This window comes from Hyla sarda, chromosome 3, assembly GCF_029499605.1.
Source record: "Hyla sarda isolate aHylSar1 chromosome 3, aHylSar1.hap1, whole genome shotgun sequence".
Taxonomy (NCBI): Eukaryota; Metazoa; Chordata; class Amphibia; order Anura; family Hylidae; genus Hyla; species Hyla sarda.
This window is the reverse complement of record NC_079191.1, coordinates 329,598,246-329,626,208: the sequence shown is the minus strand read 5'-3', so window position 1 is coordinate 329,626,208 and position 27,963 is coordinate 329,598,246. Positions and strand designations below refer to the sequence as shown.

Sequence of the window (27,963 nt, the reverse complement as noted above, 5' to 3'; positions counted from 1 at the left end):
CAGATAGTGAAAGCAGTTGGCTGGCAGCCATTACACAGACCTGCGCTGAATTCTGGGAGTTGTAGTCTCTGTACAGCAAACAAGGAAAAAGTATTTAGGAGACATCAGGGGCCAAAGGAGCTGCCAAAATCAAATGAATAACTACAGGGGACACAGAACAGGTATTGTGGTGGCTTTGGGGCATATTTATTTTTCTTAACTTCCCTGGAGTACCCCTTTAAGGTTCTGGGCTGTTTGCTGCCTCAGGGCCTGGATGTCTTGACATCACTATACCTTTTACATTGAATACAAGATGACAGAAGGGACGCCCAGGAATCCTTCAGGTCTTTTAGTTGCTGCTGAATGGTGGGGGCTCCATCAGGAGAGGTGTTTCTCAGTACAGATTCCCCTCGTGTTAATGTCATCTTCATTTGAATTTCTTTATCCTGCTTCACCAACAACAAAGTCTACAAAAAATATCCAGGTGAAAATTAATCACAATAATTAAACAGCATAGTCAACTGCACACACAACCTAGACAACAAGCAGATTCCCTACAAGTCCATATTACAGGCCATTAGCCACTATGGATCTGTAATGTATGGTCCGGAATTCCCACTAAACTTGTATGCAACAAAAATAGACACAAAAAATAATCGCATGCTAGTTATTGTACTGAATATCTGATTGATAATTCAGCACTGGGCATCTCCTATCCTCCTCAGTACATCTTTGTCTCTGCGTGGAAGCAGTGGGCATCTCCTATCCTCCTCAGTACATCTTTGTCTCTGCGTGGAAGCAGTGGGCATCTCCTATCCTCCTCAGTACATCTTTGTCTCTGCGTGGAAGCAGTGGGCATCTCCTATCCTCCTCAGTACATCTTTGTCTCTGCGTGGAAGCAGTGGGCATCTCCTATCCTCCTCAGTACATCTTTGTCTCTGCGTGGAAGCAGTGGGCATCTCCTATCCTCCTCAGTACATCTTTGTCTCTACGTGGAAGCAGTGGGCATCTCCTATCCTCCTCAGTACATCTTTGTCTCTGCGTGGAAGCAGTGGGCATCTCCTATCCTCCTCAGTACATCTTTGTCTCTACGTGGAAGCAGTGGGCATCTCCTATCCTCCTCAGTACATCTTTGTCTCTGCGTGGAAGCAGTGGGCGGTGTTGAACAGCTATAAGCTCTTAGCATATGGTGTGAGCCTTAGAGGTGATGTATGAAGAGGCTTCTGAGGTAAATGTCCAGGCCTACACAGTCATTTCTGTGCACTGTTATCACTGTATGCCACAGGAGACAAGGACCCACTGAAGGACTGTGGCAACAATATTATCCATTGACTCAACTGTCTTAGGATAGAAGCACTTTCTGCTGTCAAATGAAATATGTCACAACTTACCTCCAGCTTTGACATTCTGCTGTCTAGGACACTTTTATCTGCAGTAGGATGACAGTACATCTGCAGTAGGTGAACGGCATCATTTATCCACTCTTGGAGGTCTGTCAGACCCTGTAAAAACTGCTGGTGCTCTGCGACAATGCGATCCATCCTTGACATTTTCTCCTAAATGTGGCAGGTATTAAAGTGCTTACTTTATGCCTTTATAAATTCATGTACCATAATAAACCAATAAACCACTATAGAAAGCACTCTCAATAAAATACTTTTGGGCTGTATTGTTTTTGGTTACTATATAAAGTGGTAGAGTAAAATCATTGCATTCGGAAAATGGCAATAATAGAAAATCAGTGTATTTATGGTTATGTATGGACCTGATGATGCACTAATTGTGAAGAAGCCAGCAAACACCCTCTCCTTTATAGCCCTGCTTGTCCCTCTCCTTCTGGATTTCATTGATGTCTTTGTTATGAAAGGAATAAAGCACAAGATTGAAGGCAACAAAAACGGTGAGTGCCCCATTTATATATCTTTCGGTGGAGTTTTTATATTTATGGTTATGTTCACACACATACGGCCTATCTTTTTTTTTTAACCGTGTGTGAACATGGCCTTAGGCTGGGTTCACACATTGTAAAATTACATGAAAAATATGGCCGCATAATAGGAATAATAAAAGAAAAAAATGTGCACACACTATTTATGACCATAATTCCAACACTGGAATACATTGACCACTATTACATAGACTTTGATACAGCACATTGTTACATAAAATACAGCCGGTTTTTATACTTATTTAATGGCCATCCTTTATTATGTACTTTTACAATGCGTGTGCCCAGGCTACAGTTGCCTTCTATGCAGGCTATAGATACATAGCATCATCTTATAATAGTGCTGTAAATAACTGATATGTAAAAAGCCAAAATTTAGCTGTGGGACAAGGGCCCATGAGGCAATAACATTATGCCTCTACTTGCAAAGACGACCAGAAATACTTCAGAATGAGGTGAAACCATTGGAAGTTATTGTCCTTGAAGGAATAACACTACTTTCTTTACGAACTCTAAAACTAAAGGGTAAAATATTTTTTACTTTGAAAAAGAATTTCACTTGACACTACAAAACAGAGAGAGGCAAAAAGCAGTAGAAGAAAATACGACATTATACACTCAATGCAAAATCCATGCATAAAGCCCAGTCACACATTACCTTTGTTAGATTGCTTAGTGCTAGGTACTGAGAAGACAGCAGGGAAACCCTGTGCATATAGCTTTTGTTGGCAGACTGGCCTTCCCTTAGCTGTTGAGCCTTCTCTTTTAGTCTGGTGATCTGTGGCTCATGGCAGCCTATTTCTTCTAGGATAGACTAGAGGGCACAAGCACATTTGAAACAGTACAGAAAAAGCATGCAACGAACAGAAAGATACAATGCATGTTAAATGCATCATATGGGTGACATACGCATTGTGTGACTAGATGACAAATGTGGTCAATGTATTAATAAGAAAGCACAAGGCTGTAGAAACATATCGGTTAGAACAATGAAAGCACATGTACATTACAGCTCACATCAATCATAAGACTTACCTGGAGCTTCTGCTGCTCCTTTCTCTTAGATGGCAGGTCATGGAGACGATTTTTGCTGTCTTGCACTATCCTTTCAGTATTTGCCAGCCATTCCTGAACGGGTTTGGCACTTGTTTCAAAATCTCTCATTTGGACCTTCAAATTCTAAATTATAATAAACATGTTTATTGGAAACAATATATAAATAGATATGCTGTATAATAAAAAACAAACAAACAAAACAATGATCTATAGCAAACAACCAGATTGCTTCCTTCTTTCATTTCAAAAGCTCCCATGTCTAACTGTAATAAAATAAGAAGTATAAAGATATTTTAAGGGAAGATCTATTTAAAATTGAAGTCTATCAATATTATCTTTAAAGGACAACTGCAGCGGCATTACACTTATCCCCTATCCACAGGATAGTGGATAAGTGTTTGATCGCGGGGGGTCCGACCGCTGGGACCCCCCCGATCTCCCTAGTGGGGCGCCGCCATAAACGCTCAAGGTGAGCGCTAAGGGGGCGTAGCGTTGACCTAGAGGTCGACAGTAATGCCCAGTCTTCACCCCGTCCCCATACAGTTCTATGGGGGATGTGGGGAGGCACGAACGTCGCCTCCCCCAGAGATGTATGGAGGAGGCGTGTCGGCTGCAACGTCATGCTGCAGCCGGCACGCCCCCTGCACGGGACAGCCGCGGCCCCGTACAGGAGATCGCTGGGGCCCCAGCTTTCGGACCCCCCGCGATCAAACACTTATCCCCTATCTTGAGGATAGGGGATAAGTGTTTGTAACGCTGCAGATGTCCTTTAAGGGTTATGTTCATACAGGGCTGATATGCTGCTGATTTTCTGTAGCCTTCCCATACTGAATCCACATTAGAAACTGCATCAAACCATCAGGATTTGAGTTTAGATTAGTTGTTTATCCCTCTGTGGTTGTTGGCGTGTATTACATTGTTGTTGAAGAAGGAAAAAAAAAACTATGTATTTAAAATCTGCAGTTGCAAATAATACTGATGAGTTACAGCATTTCTGTGGCAAAATATGCAACAATTTATTGCAGAAGTTCACTCAAAGGACATCTGCAGCCTAAATACACTTATCCCCTATCCACAGGATAGGGGATAAGTGTTTGATCATGGGGGTCAGGGATATCCTGCGATCTCATGCACGTGGCCAAGGCTCTCACGTGCGTCACGGCGTCATGCCTCCTCCATGTAATTCTATGGGAGAGGCGGGGATGCAGCATTTGTGTATCCTCGCCTCACCCATAGAGCTGGGGATACCAGGGCCCCGTTTGGGAGATCCACAGGGGGATACGTGTTTGATTGTGGGGGTTCCCAATGGGCGGACCCCCCGCGACCAAACACTTATCCCCTATCCTGTGGATAGGGGATAAGTGTATTTAGGCTGCAGATGTCCTTTCAGTCAATGGGGAAAATCCATACTAAAAATTACATCCCATGAATTTGAAAGCTACATAAGTAAATTTTTGTCTTTTTGGATTTTTTAAGTTAAAGGGGTATTCCAGGAAAACCCTTTTTTTTATATATCAACTGGCTCCAGAAAGTTAAACAGATTTGTAAATCATGGTTACTCAGTCCTCAGCTATATTACTCAATAAGAAGAATATATGGTGGATGGATGGTTCAGGTGGAAAAAAATGTGTAGACTTCCAGACCAATAAATGTTAGACAATTTAATAACAAAAGTCATTAAAAGAATCACAGCCGTAGTGCGGGGAGATGGTAAACTCGTGCAACACATTTTACCATCTCCCCACATAGAACTTTCCTTTCCAGGACTTGCAGTACTCTTTTTTTTTTTTTTTTACTATTATTTTTTACTATTATTACTATATTTTACCTTTTTCTTTACAGGTTTTTGCATAGTAATTTTTTACAGGTTTTAAATTAGTATACAGATACTTTATTATATTGCTACATTGTTCCATATTGCTACATTTTGGCTATATTTTTGGCTATAGGATTATACAATACGATCCTTTCCAGTGATATTAGTCTATGTGATTACATTTAAACCTTCTTATGGGATTACTTTATTATTATTTAATATTTGTGTTAGATTTTATGTCCCAGTAGAAACAAACACTGTCACACAGTCGTAGGGCCCTACGGCTGTGATTCTTTTAATTACTTTTGTTATTAAACTGTCTAACATTTATTTGTCCGGAAATCTACAATTTCTTTTTCCACCTGAACCATCCATCCACCATATATTCTTCTTATTGAGTAATATAGCTGAGGACTGAGTAACAATTTTTTTAAATATTTTTTCTATATACAATTCTCATTTGGGTGTGAGATTATCTTAGTTAACCTCGCACATTTTTTCTGTGAGCTGCTCATACTCCATTTTTTTTCCCCTTAGATTTGTAAATCACTTGTATTAAAAAAGTGCTGGGGCCCCCCAGGATCTCCTGGACGAGGCCGCGGCAGTATGATGGAAAGGGGGCGTTCCGTCCCCGCATGACGCGGTGGCCGACACGCCCCCTCCATGTACCCAATAGAGATACATGGAGGGGGCGTGCCTGCCACGGCTTTCTGCTGGGGATGAAACTGCACTTCCTGCAGACTGCCACGGCCCCGTACTGGAGATCCCAGGGGGGAACCAGCGCTCGGACCCCCCCCCCCCCCGATCTACGACTTAGATTGCGCTGGAGTACTCCTTTAAAGAGATGTTTACAAATCCTATTCACTTTGCTACTACAGTTAAATTCTGCTGATTTTCTGCATGCAAATCTGCATATAAATGCATCTTCATGAGAGGACCAGTATAATTAAATAACGATTTGTTTCTAATGAGATGTTACATGACAATATCATTAAAAAACTGAACATCACTGTTCAACCAGACTGTTCATCTTGAAGCTGAACAGACACTGTGCTGACAGAAAGACAGCAATGTAACCATACTGCTACCTAAAGGTAGATTTTATGAAAATAGATGTATTGCAAAATCTGTTCTAAAGTGGAGCTAGGAGGGAGCCTGCCTGCATAAAATTGCTCAGACAACACTTACAACCTAGTAAAAACACTACCTCTAGTGCAGATTCCTTCAGATGTAGCGATGAAATAAAGTTTTTCCAGTCATCTTTTGCAGCCAGGACTTTCTTTTGGATAGTTTTCCTCTTTTCTTCAGGAATTATACTGCACAAAAGTTCACCCCTTGATGTTACAGTCTGTAGTTTCTGCTGACCACTTTCACTTTCAGAAAGGCATTCCTAGGGAAAGGTAGAAGCTATGTGACAAACTGAGACTCAGAAGTTACCAAATTTATCTTTAGGATACATAGAGGCAGTAATAAATGGGACTGACCTCACAGCTTAACCCCTTAAGGACGCAGGACGTAAATGTACGTCCTGGTGCGGTGGTACTTAACGCACCAGGACGTACATTTACGTCCTAAGCATAACCGCGGGCATCGGAGCGATGCCCGTGTCATGCGCGGCTGATCCCGGCTGCTGATCGCAGCCAGGGACCCGCCGGCAATGGCCGACGCCCGCGATCTCGCGGGCGTCCGCCATTAACCCCTCAGGTGCCGGGATCAATACAGATCCCGGCATCTGCGGCAGTTCGCGATTTGAATGAATGATCGGATGGCCCGCAGCGCTGCTGCGAGGATCCGATCATTCATAACGCCGCACGGAGGTCCCCTCTCCTTCCTCCGTGCGGCTCCCGGCGTCTCCTGCTCTGGTCTGTGATCGAGCAGACCAGAGCAGGAGATGACCGATAACACTGATCTGTTCTATGTCCTATACATAGAACAGATCAGTATTAGCAATCATGGTATTGCTATGAATAGTCCCCTATGGGGACTATTAAAGTGTAAAAAAAATGTAAAAGTAAAAAAAAAGTGAAAAATCCCCTCCCCCAATAGAAAAGTAAAACGTCCGTTTTTTCCTATTTTACCCCAAAAAAGCGTAAAATTTTTTTTTTATAGACATATTTGGTATCGCCGCGTGCGTAAATGTCCGAACTATTAAAATAAAATGTTAATGATCCCGTACGGTTAACGGCGTGAACGAAAAAAAAAAAAAAAAGTCCAAAATTCCTACTTTTTTTAAAACATTTTATTAAAAAAAAATTATAAAAAATGTATTAAAAGTTTTTTATATGCAAATGTGGTATCAAAAAAAAATACAGATCATGGCGCAAAAAATGAGCCTCCATACCGCCGCTTATACGGAAAAATAAAAAAGTTAGAGGTCATCAAAATAAAGGGATTATAAACGTACTAATTTGGTTAAAAAGTCTGTGATTTTTTTTAAGCACAACAATAATATAAAAGTATGTAATAATGGGTATCATTTTAATCGTATTGACCCTCAGAATAAAGAACACACGTCATTTTTACCATAAATTGTACGACGTGAAAACGAAACCTTCCAAAATTAGCAAAATTGCGTTTTTCGTTTTAATTTCCCCACAAAAATAGTGTTTTTTGGTTGCGCCATACATTTTATGATATAATGAGGGATGTCATTACAAAGGACAACTGGTCGCGCAAAAAACAAGCCCTCATACTAGTCTGTGGATGAAAATATAAAAGAGTTATGATTTTTAGAAGGCAAGGAGGAAAAAATTAAAACGTAAAAATTTTATTGTCTGAGTCCTTAAGGCCAAAATGGGCTGAGTCCTTAAGGGGTTAAAGGGGTATTCCAGGAAAAAACTTTTTTTTATACCGTAAATATCAACTGGCTCCAGAAAGTTAAACAGATTTGTAAATTACTTCTATTAAAAAATCTTAATCCTTTCAGTACTTATGAGCTTCTGAAGTTAAGGTTGTTCTTTTCTGTCTTTCTGTGCTCTCTGATTACACCTGTCTCGGGAAATGCCCAGTTTAGAAGAGGTTTGCTATGAGGATTTGCTTCTAAACTGGGCGTTTCCCGAGACAGGTGTCATCAGAGAGGACTTAGACAGAAAAGAACAACCTTAACTTCAGAAGCTCATAAGTACTGAAAGGATTAAGATCTTTTAACAGAAGTAATTTACAAATCTGTTTAACTTTCTGGAGCCAGTTGATATATATATATACGTTTTTTTCCTGGATAACCCCTTTAAATCAGTGTTTTTTAAAACAATATGTCTTCAGCTGTTGCAAAACTACAACTCCCAGCATGCTGGGAATTGTAATTTTTCAACAGCTAGAAACACAATGTTTCAAAAACACTGGCATAAACAATGAACTTGCTGATGGATGCAAAGGTGAAACTACATGTGTATTAGATGGCTAGACTGGTATAATATAACATGCATTTATATTTGGCAACATTTTTCAATATAATTTGATTTAATATAAAAGTAAATATTTATACCCATTAGAGACAATAATGTTCTATGTCATTTATAGTTACAAAACATATACTATACTATTGTCTTACTTGAATTCTTTGAAGACTTGCTGCTGTTTCCTCGATACTTTGGGAGGTATCAAAGCATTTGGCAGTCGTCACTTTTGCGTTTACAAGCCACTGCTGAAACTCTCGAAGAGCCGTACGAAACCTCTGCTGCAAAATGTGCTCTTTACTTTGACAACTTTTTGAAGTTTGCAATAAGAGGCTTCAAAGTAAGACAAATGAGATGAAAAGGAATGCCATCGGTAACTAGCAATGTAATGTTAGATTTATCAGGTATAAATAGCAATATTCACAAAGATATATAACCCATGCATATATATTACAAAGTCTCAGCCTACTGCTCTTTTAACATATCTAAGGTAAAGGTGACACAGTGATTTAAGCGACTCAGATTGCATTGCCAAAGATCACTGTCTGTCGGTGACTGCTTCACAGCTAAAAAATGTGGATTACTGAATGTGGTCAATCGATCCAGTTGGTTTTGGCAATTGGTGACCACAATTACATTCATTAGGCTAGGTTCACATTGACGTCGTCTTCAGTCCCATTCAGGGTCCGTTCGGCTCTTTTTCTTTTCTTTTTTTTCAGCAGAACGAACCCTGAAACAGGTCGGAACACAACGGCGGTTCCCGAGGATCCCATTCACTTGAATGGGGTCAGTTGGGGAGACCGGTAGTTTAGTGCAGAAAAAAGAAATAGTGCATGCACTATTTTTTTTCTTAGCTAAACTCCCGTCGTTCTGATGGAATTGCCGAACTCCGAATGGCAGAGACCGACGGCAATGTAAAGAGGTCTTAGCTGTAATGTGGCAATCTTTCATTATCTGACGTGTTGTGGGCAAAGTGGCAGTGTAGCCCTAGATATACCCAACAGTCCTGATTATAAGTGGAGAAACAGACTGCCTATAGTTGCTATATCAGTGCATGTAGTTGAGACATTTATTCTAAGGTCTGTCCCTTCAGTGACCCCCCCGACCTACGATGGCCCCGACATACGATCATTTCAACATACGATGGCCTCTCAGAGGCCATCGCATGTTGAAGGCAGCATCAACATACGATGCTTTTGTATGTCGGGGCCATCGCATAAACGGCTATCCGGCAGCGCAGATTGCTTCAGCTGCCACCGGATAGCCATTTACGGTGCCCCGTGTGGTCCGCTAACGATCACTTACCTGTCCTCGGGGCTCCTGCGCGGCCTCTTGGGGATCCCCTGCATCATCGGCGCTCTCCATCGTCGTCATCATGTCGCTGTGCACGCCGTCCCATCATCCAATAGGAGCGGTGTGCGTAGTGACGTGATGGCGGCGACGGAGAGCGTGGATGCCGGGGAAGCAGAGGCCTTGCCTGAGCGTCGGGGACACCCCCAGGACGCAGCGACAGCGATGGAAGGCGACATCCAGGGCAGCAGTGACGAGCGGTGATGGTCCGGAGCGGCGGGGACAGTTGAGTATAACTTCCTATACCAGTGGTCTTCAACCTGCGGACCTCCAGATGTTGCAAAACTACAACTCCCAGCATGCCCGGACAGCCGTTGGCTGTCCGGGCATGCTGGGTGTTGTAGTTTTGCAACATCTGGAGGTCCGCAGGTTGTAGACCACTGTCCTATACTTTACATTGTACGGATCCCTCAACATACGATGGTTTCAACAAACGATGGTCCATTTGGAACGGATTACCATCGTATGTTGAGGGACCACTTAAGAAAAAAATGATCTAATACCTGTTGTAATCCTTAATCAAAGCCGAGACCTTTGCAGAATATACACCTAAATCCTTTGAAAACTTGCATAGATCATTCAGCTGGGCTTTTAGGTAATCTGTGATATGTTCAGCTTCAGTGAGAGCATTTTGGGCCTCCTGCGAATGGATTATACCAAATTAGAACAGGGAAAAATAACATTTCTCGGCTTCTTTGAATTCACTCCAAAACTAGGATTACATTTTCAAGCATATCTCCATTTTTAGACTATGCTTCTTGTTTCCATACTTGCAGTCAAAAGCAGCTGACTGAAGAGTAATATTCGCTTTGGCATAAATATGAAACTTAAAACAATGACTGAATAAGTCTAGGGCACAAAACCTTTATGGGGAGGGGAGCAGACATACCCCACTTTATGAAATAAAATACAATTTTTCAATTTCATGTTTGTAAAAACAAACAAACAGACACTTCACTATGGTCCACTGAACCGAGCGATTGTGTATGCAAAGATTACATTGGAAAGTACATACATATTCTCCCCTGCTTCCCAGTCTGTTAATTCACCTATACACTGTGACATAGTGGCAATGGGGAACATACTGTATCCTGTACACTACACAGTAAGGTGAGTGGGATTATGTCCATAGAGTGGACTGGTGGTGTGTTGCATTTGCCTACTTATTAGTGGCATGCAAAACATTTGTCTTGTCGCGTGTGTCGTGCATTTACAGTATTATGTGTGCAGAACGTTTCTTATTTGTAAATGGTATGTGTGCAGCATGTGTCTTCGGCTGCTTTCACACTATAAAAATTCATCCGTTACAAACGTCCGTCAGAAAACCCATGTTAGACGTCTGTTAAACAATCCCATTCAAGTCTATGGGATTTTTTTTTTTTACCCGTTATGAACCGTTATAGCCCATCATGAACAACGGCCGTTAGTTGTGACGGGAGAAATAACAAGATATGCATTAATTTTTTGCCCGTCACAAGAAACGGATAAATTAACGGCCGTTATTTTTAACATTGAAGTCTATGGCAAATGGATGAGCCTTCATGGCATCTGTTTGCACTCGGTTTATAATATACGTTATTACTTCTGAGCATGCTCAGAAGAGGTGACATCAGAAGACTCCTGCAATGCTGAGGGACTACAGTGATCCCTCAACTTACAATGGCCTCAACATAAAATAGTTTCAACATACAATGGTCTTTTCTGGACCATTGTAACTTGAAACCAGACTCAATATACAATGCTATGGAATCTGCGAAACGTGTCAATGGCTGGAAGAACCGACCAATCAGAATGGACATTTCACTGGTAAAATCCCTGTGTTCCTGAAGTGTATGCACTGACTGGTGTCTGGTAGCACCCCCTACAGTACAGGGAGGTATTAAATGTTCTGTACTACTCTTTACCTGTATTACTGAAGTGCATGCACTGACTGTTGTCTGGTAGCGCTCCCTACAGTACAGGGAGGTATTACATGTTCTGTACTCTTAACCTGTGCCAGGGTTAGCTGCTCCTTTGGACATCAGGTAAGGGCGGCTCCATTTTTTAAATTTTATTTTATTCTATTTGTTTTGAGGACATTGCGTGTTCTGTAAAAGACCCAGAAGAAGCTTCTGTCCTCTACATAGACCAGTGTTTCCCAAAGAGGGTGCCTCCAGCTGTTGCAAAACTACAACTCCCAGCATGCCTGGACTACAACTCCGGGCATGCTGGGAGTTGTAGTTTTGCAACAGCTGGAGGTACCCTCTTTGGGAAACACTGACATATACAGTGAATTACAGCTCCCAGCAGATCTTTCTTACTTTTATATGTAAGGATTTGCTTTATCTGTATTAGTTATCTACTTATTTTTCTTTAATCCTCACTTTTTCCTATTTTTGGATGATATTTTGGGGCTTCAGAACCAATTACCAGGTTTCCATAAAGTTATGATCTCCACATACGATGGTTTCAACTTACAATGGTCGTCCTGGAACCAATTAACATTGTAACTTGAGGGATCACTGTACTACTACTCCCATCATGGAACAGACTTGTTTCCATGAGGGGAGTAGTAATACCCTGGCTGCGGGAATCTGCAGACAGCTGGGGGACTACATTAGTGTTTGTACTACTACCTCCATCATGGACCAGAGTCTGTTCCATGATGGGGGTTGTAGTACAGGGGCTGAGGGATTGATCGCATCGGGTTTCACTTCTGAGACCCGATGCGATCAGAAGTTATTAACCCTGCGATGTATCAGTGTGTTTTAACTTTCATTTTTAAATTTCCCGCGGGGAGCGCTGAATGGCCGGTACTGAGGAGCCATTCAGAGCTCTCAGCGGGAGATTTAAAAATGAACATTGTGAGTAGCAGGGGGCCATATGTATATTAAAAGCGCTTTGGGGGGGGGGAGATATATAGCGCTGCAGGGGAGGGGAGGCAGATATATAGCCTATATATCTATCCCCCCCAGCCATTTATAATATGCCCCCTGCAGCACATTAATGAATATATACCCCCCGCCGGCGCATCAATAAATATAATACCCCCCCGCCGGCGCATTAATAAATATATACCCCCCCGCCGGTGCATTAATAAATGTATATCCCCGCTGGCGCATTAATAAAATGTATACCCCCCCGCCAGCGCATGTATAATGTGCCCTCGCAGCGCAGCCATCTATATACATATGTCACCGCTGCGCTATGAATGAAAAGCATTCAAGCAGACGTCTGCTGGCACTATGCGTTGCTAATAGAAATACTTTTCATTCATAGCGCTGCAGGGGTATATGTATATAGATGCGCTGGGGGTGCAGACATATAGCGTTATTTGCCCCCCACAGCGCTTCTATATACATATGACGGCGCTGCGCTATGAATGAAAAGTATTTCTATCAGCAGCATCGGGCGGCCGGCTGACATATGTATATAGATGGCTGCGCTGCGAGGGCACATTATACATGCGCTGGCGGGGGGTATACATTTATTAATGCGCCAGCGGGGGGTATACATTTATTAATGCGCCGGCGGGGGTATGCATTTATTAATGCGCCGGTGGGGGTATATATTTATTAATGCGCCGGCGGGGGGTATATATATATATATATATATATATATATATATATATATATATATATATATAAATGCACTGCAGGGGGCATATTATAAATGGCTGGGGGGCTAGATATATAGGCTATATATCTGCCCCCCTCCCCTGCAGCGCTATATATCTTGCTACAACGCTTTTAATATAGATATGGCGCCCCTGCTACTCACAATGTTCATTTTTAAATCTCCCGCTGAGAGCCCTGATTAGCTCCTCAGTACCAGCCATTCAAAGCTCCCCGCGGGGAATTTAAAAATGAAAGTTAAAACACGCTATACATTGCAGGGTTGCGGAGCATGCCACCCGCTCCCCTGCTTAATATCTTCTGATTGCATCGAGTCTCAGAAGTGAGACCAGGTGCGATCAATCCCTCAGCCCCTGTACTACAACCTCCATCATGGAACAGACTCTGTTCCATAATGGGGGTAGTAGTACAAACACTAATGTAGCCTCCCCAGCTGTCTGCAGACTCCCGCAGCTAGGGAATTACAAGTCTGTTCCATGATGGGAGTAGTAGTAGACCTGGCTGTTGGAGTCTGTAGGCAGAGGTGTTACGGCCATACATGAGGGATATTATAACTAGGGATGTCCCGATACTGGTATCGGTATCGGGGCCGATACTAGCCATTTACATGGTATCGGGGACTCGTTTAATGTCCGCGATACCATGTCCGATACCTGGTGCCACTCTGCTGCCCCGTTCCCCGGTCCTCCCGTCTGCTTCATAGTGATCCATGGAGGAGCATGTGACACACACGTCACTCCGCCTCCTCCCCTGCACCCAGCGTAACGCTACGGAGGAAGCGGAGTGACGTCTATGTCACATGCTCCTCCATAGGACGCCATGATGCGGACCGGGAGGACGGAAGAACGGGGTAGCAGAGCGGTAGCACACGACGGAGGACAGCTGCAGGTGAGCTGTGTGCTGCTACTAATGTCTACTGGGGGCCCTGCTTCTGTCTAAAGGGGGGCCCTGCTTCTGTCTAAAGGGGGACCCTGCTGCTGTCTAAAGGGGGACCCTGCTGCTGTCTAAAGGGGGACCCTGCTGCTGTCTAAAGGGGGGCCCTGCTGCTGTCTAAAGGGGGGCCCTGCTGCTGTCTAAAGGGGGGGGCCCTGCTGCTGTCTAAAGGGGGGCCCCTGCTGCTGTCTAAAGGGGGCCCTGCTCCTGTCTAAAGGGGGGGGGCCCTGCTGCTGCTGTCTAAAGGGGGGCCCTGCTGCTGCTGTCTAAACGGGGCCCACTGTCTAAAGGGGGGGCTGCTGTCTCCAAGGGGGGCCTGCAGTCTATAGGGGGGGGGGGCTGCTGTCTACAAGGGGGGCTGCTACTAATGACTGCCGGGGGGCTGTTGCTAATGTCTGCAAGGGAATACTACTTACTATTAACCCCTTAAGGACTCAGGGTTTTTCCGTTTTTGCCCTTTTTTTTTTCTCCTTACCTTTTAAAAATCATAACCCTTTCAATTTTCCACCCAAAAATCCATATTATGGCTTATTTTTTGCGTCACCAATTCTACTTTGCAGTGACATTAGTCATTTTACCCAAAAATGCACGGCGAAACGGAAAAAAAAATCATTGTGCGACAAAATTGAAAAAAACAAACGCCATTTTGTAACTTTTGGGGGCTTCCGTTTCTACGCAGTGCATATTTCGGTAAAAATTACACCTTATCATTATTCTGTAGGTCCATACGGTTAAAATGATACCCTACTTATATAGGTTTAATTTTGTCGCACTTCTGGAAAAAATCATAACTACATGCAGGAAAATTTATACGTTTAAAAATGTCATCTTCTGACCTCTATAACTTTTTTATTTTTCCACGTACGGGGTGGTATGAGGGCTCATTTTTTGCGCCGTGATCTGAAGTTTTTATCGATATGATTTTTGTTTTGATCGGACTTTTTGATCACTTTTTATTCATTTTTTAATGGTATAAAAAGTGACCAAAATACGCTTTTTTGGACTTTTTTTTTGCGCGTACGCCATTGACCGTACGGCTTAATTAATTATATATTTTTATAGTTCGGACATTTACGCACGCGGCGATATCACATATGTTTATTTTTTTTTTTTTTTACACTGTTTAATTTTTTTTATGGGAAAAGGGGGGTGATTCAAACTTTTATTAGGGAAGGGGTTAAATGACCTTTATTAACACTTTTTTTTTACATTTTTTTTGCAGTGTTATAGGTCCTATAGGGACCTATAACACTGCACACACTGATCTCTTACACAGATCACAGGCGTGTATTAACACGCCTGTGATCAGTGTTATCGGCGCTTGACTGCTCCTGTCTGGATCTCAGGCATGGAGCAGTCATTCGCCGATCGGACACCGGGGAGGCAGGTAAGGGCCCTCCCGGTGTCCGGTCAGCTGTTCGGGACGCCGCGATTTCACCGCGGCGGTCCCGAACAGCCCGACTGAGCGGCCGGGTCACTTTCAGTTTCACTTTAGAAGCGGCGGTCAGCTTTGACCGCCGCTTCTAAACGGTTAATACCACACATCACCGCGATCGGCGATGTGTGGTATTAGCCGCGGGTCCCGGCCGTTGATTAGCGCCGGGACCGACGCGATATGATGCGGGATCACGGCGCGATCCCGCTTCATATCGCGGGAGCCGGCGCAGGACGTAAATATACGTCCTGAGTCGTTAAGGGGTTAAAGGCAATCTTACAGCAGGGTCACCTACACTAACTTCAATTTATAGGTAGATAGTGCAGGTGACCCGGTTTCTGCCGCTGCTCACCATGTGGTCATCGGTCTCGCCGCCAATGCAAATTCCCTGTTCTGTCCAATGGAGAAGAGAGAAATCTTGGCTCATACTACAGCAGCTGCCTCCATTGTACACAACAAGGAACCCACATATCATACGATAAGCAGCGCCAGAAACCGGATCACCCTGCTGTCAGATTCCCTTTAAAATAAAAGTACTCGTACTTGGTATCGGCAAGTACTAGAATTAAAGTATTGGTACTCGTACTCGGTCTTAAAAAAATGGTATCGGGACATCCCTAATTATAACGGGTCTTAACGGATGAATATTTATTCATCCGTTAGCACCCGTTATTTCATGCGTTATTATACATCCGTTTTCAGACAGAAAACGGACGTTTAATAACGGATGAATGCTCATAGTGTGAAAGCAGCCTTACATAAGGGTGACCATCAAACAAGACCATGCAAACCCATTGCTTGCCATGCTCACAAAGAGAACTTGACATTATGATCTCTTGGTAAATAAGAATCGGGAGCATGTAACGTGTATATTTAACAGCATACAGCAATAACCTTCTATGCTTTAGTTCGGCAGAAGCTCTATAAAACTATATGTGGACTTACATATATAGCTCACACAATCATTTTTCCTGCATTACAGTTAACTGATTATATATCTGTGTATACTGTTTTCATGCAGACGCTTTAGTAAATAAGTATGAAGTAAGAGTATGTCACCTTCTGTCTGTGCCAAGCGTCTACTATTTCTTTGTCTGTATTCTTGCCTTCCCCTTGCATTAGCTTCTGAGTCCATTTTCCTAGGAATACACCGAAGTCCTGCACCTCTTCTTCCAGCCTGGAGACCCCAGATGTGAATTCTTGTTCCGAAATTGCCATTTGACTTAAAACTGCTTCCAAAGTGTTCTGACTTTGACAGACACTTTCCTCCCACTGCTTCCAGTCATTCTGCAGGCCTTGAATCTCTGCCTCCATCAGTTCACATCCGCTAGCTGTGGTGTTCTTCTTCACTGCAGGAGCCAGAGCTTCTACCCTGCTAAGACGTTCAGCTCCAGTCTGTCTGGAATCCATCAACTCCTGTAATGGAAAAAAAAATCATCACTATAGCGACCAGAGTTGTTTCCAGTCTGAACAGGAGGGAACACTGACAAAGTTTACAACTATCTGCAAAGCAAAAATGACCAAGTTTCTTTTTTTTAGTCAAACAGTACACAGACAAATTAAGAATAGTATACACCGCTGAGGTACATCTTCTTATGCAGTTGAACTGTAAGTTATGGCTCATTTAATCTGGCCATAGACAATTGGTCAGTGTATATGTTTAGTTAAAATGTATAGTACATCTGTCTTTGTGCATGTATGTACACTGATATATATGTGTCTATTATGATTTTTATTAGGTAATGCATTAATGGGGCATATGGACATAATAAAGCAGACATAAATCAATAAATGGACATAATCAGGGATCTGGGCTTGATTGGCCACTCTTATAATTGCGTGTACATGAGGTAGTAAATGGTAACACAATACAATAGGCATGATCATGGAACCATGAGGAAAAACCAAGCCATGAGGTAAAAAGGAATCTTCCTAGAGCTGGTCAGGAGAGAAGGGCCTTTGTATGAGAGGTGACCAAGAGCCCAATGGTCACTCTGGCTGAGCTCCAAAGAGCCTGTGTGCAGATGGGAGAAACTTCCAGAAGGTCAAACATTACTGAAGCACTCCACCAATCTGGGCTTTATATCAGAGTGGCCATAAGATGCCCCTACTCAGTTAAAACACATGGAAGTCTGTCAGAAGTTTGCAAAAAAGCACCTAAAGGACTCAGACTATGGAAAAAAAAGACCAAGTTTGAACTTTTTGCCCTTAATTCTAAGCACCATGTTTGGAGGAAACCAGGCACTGCCCAACACTTGCCCAATACCATTCCTACAGTGAAGCATGGTAGCAGCATCATGCTGTGGACAGGGAGACTGGTCAGGGTTTAGGGGAAGCTGAATCGAGCAAAGTACAAGGATACAGGGATTTTCTTTATGAAAACCTGATCCAGCGTGATCTCGACCATTTCCTTTCAATAAGATAATGACCTTGGGCACACAGGAGTGGCTTATTCTGTCACTTATTTCTAAAATTCAGTTATCACTTTGCCCACAAGGCCGCAACAAAAAATGAAAAAAAAGAAGTGTTAATGGTGTAAAGTTGTGGTGTGCATTTCACTGTTCATCTCATGCAGCAGGAAGGCTATGTGATGCACCCTTATATCTTGAGACACATAGAGAACATTTATTTATAAATTGCAATATAATAAACAAAAAAATCAAAAGGAAAGCTGAGATAGTAGGAGTGTTGAATGTTTTAAATTTTTTGGTGTATTTTCCATGTTTCATGTTCCTGATTAAAATGACACTGAAGACTCAACCACAGAAAATACTGATAAGGTATAACTCCAGGAACTAACCTTAATCTTTGCAATTTTCTTTTGGATGGCTGCAGCATCCCCTGAGGCATCAGACCACCGGTGAAACTCCTCTTTGGCTGAATGGAGCCAGTCCGAGAATTCGTGAACAGCGTCCAGGTACAGCAGGTGATCTTTCACAATGTCTTCTACATTCCTCATCTTCTCCTGGTCACAAATATCACTTTTCAGATTCTACACTTTTTGTTTTTATAAAATTCCATACTAAATCTTAATGTTATGATAACTGCCAGAACAGTCTGGTAATGAAATGTTTTAGCTACACATGTAACCTTCATTCAACCTTATTCCCCAGAGTTAATATAAAGTTTTACATGAGTTAAAGGGTTTTCTGACCAAGATGGAGTGGCAGGTGAACATGCATGCTGCTGCTCAATTCAACTGTATGCCTCAATAAAGATAGACAAGTGTTGTAATATGCTTGGCTACCTTTGCCAGGCCCATGCAGTTAACAAGAGTGACAATGCACATGTCTGACCACTGCTCCATTCAAACAGGACCTCTGTTTTCATAGTCAATGAGAGTCCCAATGGTTAAACCCAAAATAACCTGACTGCAAGATCCCCAGGTGGCTTTTTATAAGGATAGGCTTCCCTGTGTGTGTACATGAAGAGCAGCACTATTTTTGGCCATTATATAAAAAATGATTTTTTTTTACCAGATTTCTGCCCTGCAGGCTTTATCTATAATTTGCAGTCCTACCAGAGCTATGGGAAAAGCCTACCATCTATGGTGTCTCATTACACTGTACACACAAAGAAAGAGATCCTGCACTTCTATAGGGTGAGATCTCTTACTTACAAAGCTTATTGAACTGTCTATCTTTGGGTCTATTTACACGGCAGAATTTCCGCTTGCAGAATTCTGCCTCAAATTAAAGTCCCTCAATAGTGTTGTAGAATGGATCAAATTAGGCTGGTGTGGATAATGCAACACCAGTCTATCACAAAATTAGGAAGCAATTGTTAAATTTAATATTAAATACAAGCCTCTGGCATTTCTAGTTTCCAAGTGCCCTGGAGGCTACCCTTATGTCAACATATCTCCTAATGTGTTTCTAGCTCCCAAATGAAGGTGGCATCATCCTAAGGGGAGTATCAAGAGGGTATAAAGTCTGTGTGGGAGCCGCTACGATAATCCCCTAACTTGCATACAGTGTTGCAGTGTAAAGAGATTCCCCCACACAATTATAACTAATAAATCATAACTGAATCATGTGAAGCTGATCATGCTTCCCCGTGGAGTCATATGGTGCATGTCTCCATGGCCAGGTACAGTTCAGTTGATCCGCTCGAAGAAGATCGATGGCGTGCTGCTGCAGTGGCAGCGATGACGGCACACTCAGCCTGGCAGCAAATTTCTTTACACTGGGACCCTGTATGCAACTTAGGGGGTTATCCTAGTGTCTCCCACACAGACTTTATACCCTCTTGATACACCCCTGAGGACAGTGCCACCGTCATTTGTGCGCTAGAAACGCATTGGGAGATATGTTGACATAAGGGTAGCCTGGGTACTTGGAAACTAGAAATGCAGGAGGCTTGCATTTAATATTAATTAAACAGTTGCTTCCTAATAATGTGATAGACTGGTGTTGCATTATCCACACCAGCCTAATTTGATCTATTCTACAACACTATTGAGTTGTAACTTGGGAGTAATCCCCAAGTGAGGCCGTGTACTGGGTCAGAACATAATTTAGCACAACACCATATCAAATTAAAGTCCATAGACTTCTATCGGATTCCGCACTCCCATTCACCCTGCGAACAGAAATTCAGAAGTGTGAATGGGAGTGCGGTATCTCATAGAAGTCTATGGGCTTTAATTTGAAGTGGAATTCCGCGAGCAGAATTCCGTAAGCGGAAATTCTGCCATGTGAATAGACCCTTACTCTGTCTCTCTGCAGCCTGTGTATGTTCACAGGCACATCCCCTCCCACATGCCTCCTCCATAGACTTGTAATGAAGACACAGGAAAAGCTGAGCTGATTTTTTAGAGTGGGGGAGTTTGATAATAGGAGAAAGAAGCACTTTTGTCTGAAAAGACCTATAACAAACTAAATTATATTTGCTTGTACTATTGATCTATGCAAGGTGTGTTCAAATGACAATGCCTATTTAAATAACATATTGTTGACACGTCAATATCTACCATCACTTCGTATGAAGCTTTTGCAGCTTTAACCTCTTTCCTGGCATTTTATATACTTGTCCTAGAAGACATCAGGGATGGAAATAAAGAGAGGACTTAGGGGTCGAGCCCACCCCATACATAGTTGACTGCAGTTAACAACCATATGCAACCTCCAGGATAGAGATAACTCTGATCTCAGCTGTTTAACTACTTAAGCCATTATACAAGGAACCCCTTTTCTGTCACTCGATTGCCCATCCCACATTGCAATCAGTGTTCTGAGCAGTTGAAAGGAAAGCTTGGACCTAATGAAGGCCACCTGGTCTGCCATGCTAGCACTACTATTACCCCCTGACAGAGACAGGGTGTCATATTAGAGCGATAAATGTAAAACTTACTTTTGCAACAGTCATGATGTCGTTGAAATGCATTTTCAGCTCATTCTGAGCCTTGTCTGAAAAGGTCATGTCCTCAGTCTTCTGGTGCAATTCCTTTGTCTTTTCTATAAGATGGTGAAGAGTAGTGGCATGATCTTCTATGTCTGACAAGACTGCTTGAAAGTGATCTAGCAATGTAAACTTTTCTTGAAGACCATTCTGGTTCTGGATGGGTTGCTCCAGCTTGTGATCGACAGACTCAAGCCACTGTTCTATTTGGGTTTTCCTCTCTATATATTCATTCCACTGACTGAGCAAAGACTCTAAACCACTATAATAAGAACATTCCAACATTAGCGAGGTCTAATATGTAAACAGTTTCCAATGTCCAAAAAGTTTAAAATATATGTGTAGTGATTAAAAATAGTGTAGTGTCACAGTTGTCCATAAGTTGTGTGTGGTCTTTGATCTCAGACATTCAGTAAGTACATTCACCAAACACCTGCACTTTTAAATGGAAATGCATAAGTCTCCCTATATTTCTGAGCTTCACCAAGCTAGGGCACAGACAGGGTTATTTTCCACTTATTAGCTCAGACATGAAGTAGATAAAAGTTAAACAGATTTGTAAATTACTTCTATTAAAAAATCTTAATCCTTCCAGCACTTATCAGCTGCTGTATACTACAGAGGAAGCCCACAAAGTCCCCTTAATCATGTGTAACAGGTGAGGAGTAGAAAGGTTATATGCTAGTAACATAGTTATGTGATTTCATTCAAGCACAGGCACCTACTTGTATGAAATTAAATGACTATGTTACTAGCGCATAACCTTCCCATCACTCTCAGGCATTATTAAGGGGGCCCCATTCCCCCCCAAATGTTTTCGCAGCCCAGGTTAAACGAGTCACTGTGTGCAAGGACTGCAGCTCTACATATTGTGTACTTCTAAACTTCCTACTTTTTGTAAAACATGGAAAAAAGATTAAACAGAGAAAATATGAGAATAATTAAACAATGGATTTGCAAAATCATGAGTTAATGCCCTGATGGGTAACCACTTCACGTCTGAGTTCATCGGAGAGTAACTCTGTCTGTGCCCTATTATGTCATTGAGTATTAGATCTCAGCTCCATTCACTTCAGTGGAGCAGAGCTGCCATACCATATACTACCCATGGACAGGTGTGGCAAAATAGTGCAAGTAGTGGCCATATTTTTCTAATCCTTAACAACCCCAATAGCAGCACACTTTAGGGCCGGTTCACATTGGCATTCGCTTTAACTCCATCAGTTTTCCTTTGCCTTCTGTAAGGCACAATAGAGAAGACTGCTGTGAGCGTCTTCGTGGTTAAACAACCCAATTTAAAAGGAAAATTCAGGTTTTAGGAAATATATATATTATAACTGCTAATATAGCATTTATCACAAAGTGTAATATATTGAGCCACAGCACTGTGGCTCAATGCATCACACTACTGACCAGCCTATCGCCAAAGCGGGACACTGCTCCGAACGGCGATTTGCTGAGCCACAGTGTGACGCATTGACTACAGGCAAACCAGGAGAAGGCGGCAGCGGAGGACTAGGGTGCAATACGAGGACACCGCGGGAGCAGCAGAAGGGAAGTGTGGTTTATTAATTTACATGCAATCTGCCTGGGAATAATATCGCTAACAATTTGAGCATGGGATTTCTCCTTTCAAATAACAAAGTGTTCATTTTCATATACAAGTGCATTTGTGCACATGAAGAGTGTTACTTTTGGGTTAGAATGGCCAGTAAAGCTTACTTGAGACACCTTGCGGCTGTACTATGGACAGTACCCCAGACATCTTTCAATGTCTGCAGTTGCATCTGGATTACCATCTGTCCCTCCATGTTGCTGCACTTAAGAGCCTGTTCACCTTTACCAATTGCCAAGTTCAGCTTCACCTCTCCTTCACCTTTCACTAGGAGGATTTCCTAACAAAAAAAAAAAGATATTTAAAAATTTGTGTCATAAGACAAACAGTAGAAATACACAATTCTGCCATTGTATGATCTGATTATCTAAATACATCTTCACCTGGACTTGTTGTAGACGATTCTCAAGTGTACTCTTACTGCCCACTGTACTTTCAGCAGTAGACAATTTGTCCTGCTTATCTTTCAGCCATGACCAGGTAGTCTGCAAAGCTTCTTCAAAAATCTGATGTTCTTGTACAGCCACCTGACAAATACGGAGTTTCTCCTTTAGAATTTTAACAAGGTTTTGATAATTTGTATTCAGCTGAGATGACAGGCGGACCTCCTGTCCATCTCCACATCCATCTTCATGTAATGCTTGAGCTCGGTGGCAAAGTTTCTCAAAAGAATCTCTAAAGCACAAAGTCAATGTCCAGTTAGTTCCATTCCAAGGATTGATTCCCAATAATCCCCAATCAAAGAAAAGATCTTAAGGTTTGATATTCCTTCCCAAAAGACCATTTTACTTTAACAGTATCTAAATTCTGTGTTTAGACAAAAGCCAGTAACATTCTTCAAAGTTATACGAAATATAGAATAGATGGAGTGATGCAATATTATGCAATTATCAGTAAAACATTTATTAACAATAATTATTGTATGTAAAATATTTAAATAAAATAAAAAAGTTTTACAAGGCACTTAATATCATATATACTCGAGTATAAGCCGAGTTTTTCAGCACGATTTTTCGTGCTGAAAACACCCCCCCTCGGCTTATACTCGAGTGAACTCTCCACCCGCAGTGGTCTTCAACCTGCGGACCTCCAGAGGTTTCAAAACTACAACTCCCAGCAAGCCCGGGCAGCCATCGGCTGTCCGGGCTTGCTGTGAGTTATAGTTTTGAAACCTCCGGAGGTCCGCAGGTTGAAGACCACTGCGGCCTTCGACATCATCCAGCCCCCTCTCACCCCCCTTTAGTTCTGTACAGTACTCACCTCCGCTCTGCGCTGGTCCGGTGCTGCAGGACTGTCCGGAGAGGAGGTCGTCCGGTGGGATAGTGGTTCCGGGCTGCTATCTTCACTGGGGAGGCCTCTTCTAAGCGCTTCGGACCCGGCCCCAGATTAGTCACGTTGCCTTGACAACGACGCAGAGGTACGTTCATTGCCAACATACTTCTGCGTCATTGTCAAGGCAACGCCTCTATTCCGGGCCGGAAGCGCGGAGAAGAGGCGCCCCCGGTGAAGATAGCAGCCCGGAACCACTATCCCACCGGACCACCTCCTCTCCGGACAGCCCTGCAGCACCGGACCAGCACCGAGCGGAGGTGAGTACTGTACAGAACTAAAGGGGGTGAGAGGGGGCTGGATGATGTCGAAGGCCGCAGTGGTCTTCAACCTGCGGACCTCCGGAGGTTTCAAAACTACAACTCCCAGCAAGCCCGGACAGCCGATGGCTGCCCGGGCTTGCTGGGAGTTGTAGTTTTGAAACCTCTGGAGGTCCGCAGGTTGAAGACCACTGAGGGCGGATGATGAGAAGAGGATGATGAAGGGGGGGTGTGGGATGATGACAAGAGGATGATGAAGGGGGGATGTGGGATGATGAAGGGGGGTGGGGATGATGACAAGGGGATGATGAAGGGGGGGTGTGGGATGATTACAAGGGGATGATGAAGGGGGGTGGGGATGATGACAAGGGGATGATGAAGGGGGGTGGGGATGATGACAAGGGGATGATGAAGGGGGGTGGGGATGATGACAAGGGGATGATGAAGGGGGGTGGGGATGATGACAAGGGGATGATGAAGGGGGGGGGTGGGATGATGACAAGGGGATGATGACAGGTGATGATGATGAGGGTCTGGATGATGACAGGCGGTGATGATGATGAGGATGTTAATGACGGGTCTGGATGATGACAGGGGGGGGATGATGTATTTCCCACCCTAGGCTTATACTCGAGTCAATAACTTTTCCTGGGATTTTGGGTTGAAATTAGGGGTCTCGGCTTATACTCGGGTCGGCTTATACTCGAGTATATACGGTATTGTTTTGTGTTAGTGATTTAGTGTTTTGGATTTGCTGCAGGGGGTCACTAATTCATGATTTTATATTTAAATCTCTTTTACTTACAATTATTATTGTATTATTCACACAAATAAATGTTTTAATAATCATAACATAATATAATACTGCAGCATTCCATCTATTCTATATTTCCTATAACTTCGAGGACTGTTACTTGCTTTTGTCTATTTATTTTCCTAATAATTGGGTATAGGAGCTATTTATAGTAACCTTAGTTATATAAAGGTATAGTGAACCACACTTTTTCAGGTATATTTCATAAATTCTGTATTTACTCACCGTGCTGCGAGTAGCTCCTCTAGGAACATCTCCACTTTATGCATTTCACTTTTCTTCTCAGGTATATGTTGTTTGCTCTCCCCAAGAGTTTCTGTCCTCATTCTCTCTTCAAGCTCATGGATCCACATACTTAACTTTTTATGTTGGTCCTCAAAACTGAAATTATCAGTGTACATTATCAAATGATCATAAGTTATAGTGACTTTCTTATTATTGGATTGATGGTATGAATACAGGCTGATTTGCCAAAAAGTCTTATTTTGCAGATTAGTTTACTACTGATACTTATATACTCACTGTATTTTTTCTCACCTTGTAATGTTCATCAATAATATTACATTTTAATAGCTTGAACATTTATGCACGTCACAATATTGATTATGTTTTTTTTTGGTTTTGGTTTTTCGAGCGAATTAGGGAAAAGAAGTGTGAGTACTTGAACATGTATTTGCTTAATCATTTGTATAACACAGTGCAATACTTATTTATTACAGTGTACTGTTAAACCGAGACATCACTGGACCCACACCTACTAGTTATGACATCTAGGGAATTAAACTGCCAAAATGGACTTAAGTCCAAAACCAAAAGTTGCCAGCAAGTGTCAGCTGTAATATACAACCACCACCTGCCGCATATAGAGTGGGTTATAGGATAGGGGATAACATGTCTGATCACGGGGGTCCCGCCGCTGAGGACCCATGTGAACTCCCTGCTGCACCCAGCGTTTGTTTAGAGCGAGGTCCTGCCGCTGGGTAGGGGATAAGATGTCTAGTGGTGGAGTAACCCTTTAAGCTTCTGAACCCACTCAATATCTTTGCAGCACACTTCTGACCTAAGTGTACATCTGAATGCACAAAAAGGGTAAAAGGGTCTGTCAGACTATAATTGCGATAACTAAACAATAACTTATAATCATCCGCTTCAACAATGATGTCCTTGTACATCCACATTGCCACTGCAGCTAATCACTGTCTTCAGTGGTATACAGGACAAGTCCAATGACTGGCTACAGTGGTAACATGCGTATAAAGGCACATAACTGTTTCAGCCCTGTAACAAAGACGGCAGGAAGGATCGAATCAGAGATAATGGAATGTGGTGGGAACTAAAGGGCTGAGCATAGGCATTTTTATCTCAATCACAACTATCTTAGTGCAGGTGCTAGAACAAATACACACATTAAACACAGGTAGTTCTCACCTTCCAAGCTCAGAGATACAGTCTTCTAGAGCCTGCTTGTCCTTAAGACATTGTTTCTTAAAGCTTTGGAATTCTTTCTCAGCTTTTGAGATCCTCTCCTGAATACTGAGAACAACTGGTTTTGGCAAACAAAAATAAAGCTTCTCTCCTTCTTCCGCAGCATCTTCTAATTTGTGCTGGCCTTCACTAATAACGTCCAGTATTTCCTATGTTAAATGAATAAGAGATTATGTTATTTTATTACATGTAATCAGCACAAATGAACTGGAATTTTATTTTTATCTCTGTTACATTTCTTTGTTTTACCTGTAACTGTTTTATTTTTCCTTCTAAAGTTTTGGTGTCACCTGACCAATCCGAAGAGCCTTTAACTCCCATGTTCATTTCTCCAAACCACTCGTCAAATTTACCCATAGACACTGCAGGAACAAACATGTAGAAAAGTTTACATTTTACTATTGTATTATTATTTTTTTACTAATGCATAACATATACATTTTTTTTTTTAAGATAAAACATATATTACTATTTAGTTGTTACTTTGGAAGGACTTTTTGTAGGTTGAGTTTTAGGTCACATTTTTTGAACCATTCATTGATAACATTAACTAACCTGTTTACTTTATTGTGAAGCTGTGAGCATGCTAAAACGGGTGTTATTTACTTGTTTGTAATGTTTCTATAAGGGGGTTTTCTGGGACTGTTTAACTGATGGCCTATCCTCAATATCCAACAACCAGCACAATGAAAGCTGGTTTCCACAAGTTTGCTGTTTTTGTGTTTTTTTAGATTTTTTAGTCAGATGTTTCTATGATATGTGAGTATTTAGAACATGATGTAAATAGACTAGTTATTGTTTAACATTTCTCTACAAATAAGTAATACTTACCAAAAAATCGATTTTCCAACTTCTCTTGCAGAGCAACTTGTGTCTTGAAGCAGAGCTGGTTTGTGGCTTCATACTTTTTCACCAGAGCGGTCACAGCTTCCCCAATGACCTCAAGTTCTGTAGACCTAAACTGTCGACAGAGTGTGTTGAGGTTTTCTTGTGTGGTATCAATACTGGATTGTTGGGTTTGGAGTTCTTTTTGCATTTCCTGCATTGAAATAAAAATAAAAAGAATCCTTTATTAAAACTCATTCACTTAAATAATATTTTAAATTGATATTTTACAGATTTTTTTGCTTATGTAGAACTACTGACAAAATGAAAATGATGCATGCCAACGTGCATGTCATTCACACATGTCTAGATTAAATTTTGTATTGGCACCAAACAAGTGAGTGCCGCTCCCCATTACTTATGTTTGGGTTTGATGTTTTCATGGGTTTGAAAGTCCAAGCCTGTAAGAGGGCATACACTGCCCATAGAGTACACATGTGCTCCATTCCTGCCTCTTAAAGGGTCAACATTGCTAGTGTCCCAATACAGGTGTCTACTGTATGTTTATCCATCATTGTGTATGATTCTAATTTGTTTCCTGATTCCCATCTCTGCCCTGAATTCTGATAGATGCTGTATATTACTAGTGTCTGAAATTAATATGCCCCTAACTATTGAACCTGTGCTGCCACCACCTTGACCTATTTCC

General features: G+C 42.2%; 1 protein-coding gene and 1 long non-coding RNA gene across 14 annotated transcripts in view; one reads left to right on the top strand and one right to left on the bottom strand.

The window, feature by feature from the left end:
* The window catches only part of SYNE1 (spectrin repeat containing nuclear envelope protein 1), a 483,893-nt gene that overhangs the window by 195,341 nt on the left and 260,589 nt on the right, over positions 1-27,963 (bottom strand). For all 13 annotated transcript variants that reach the window (XM_056567280.1, XM_056567285.1, XM_056567279.1 and 10 more), the window contains 16 exons: positions 27,261-27,468; positions 26,679-26,791; positions 26,373-26,578; positions 25,170-25,325; positions 22,925-23,216; positions 22,649-22,821; positions 20,879-21,188; positions 18,327-18,491; positions 16,586-16,942; positions 10,048-10,184; positions 8,350-8,527; positions 6,007-6,189; positions 2,963-3,106; positions 2,586-2,741; positions 1,371-1,535; positions 274-446 (listed from right to left, as the gene is read on the bottom strand). In XM_056567280.1, coding sequence (XP_056423255.1) covers positions 274-446; positions 1,371-1,535; positions 2,586-2,741; positions 2,963-3,106; positions 6,007-6,189; positions 8,350-8,527; positions 10,048-10,184; positions 16,586-16,942; positions 18,327-18,491; positions 20,879-21,188; positions 22,649-22,821; positions 22,925-23,216; positions 25,170-25,325; positions 26,373-26,578; positions 26,679-26,791; positions 27,261-27,468 — 3,116 coding nt within the window. The remainder of the gene's footprint in view (positions 1-273; positions 447-1,370; positions 1,536-2,585; positions 2,742-2,962; positions 3,107-6,006; positions 6,190-8,349; positions 8,528-10,047; positions 10,185-16,585; positions 16,943-18,326; positions 18,492-20,878; positions 21,189-22,648; positions 22,822-22,924; positions 23,217-25,169; positions 25,326-26,372; positions 26,579-26,678; positions 26,792-27,260; positions 27,469-27,963) is intronic.
* Positions 3-27,426, top strand: LOC130362574 (uncharacterized). Its single transcript, XR_008891473.1, has 3 exons — positions 3-161; positions 18,362-18,443; positions 27,292-27,426. It is a non-coding gene; the product is annotated as an uncharacterized LOC130362574 (long non-coding RNA).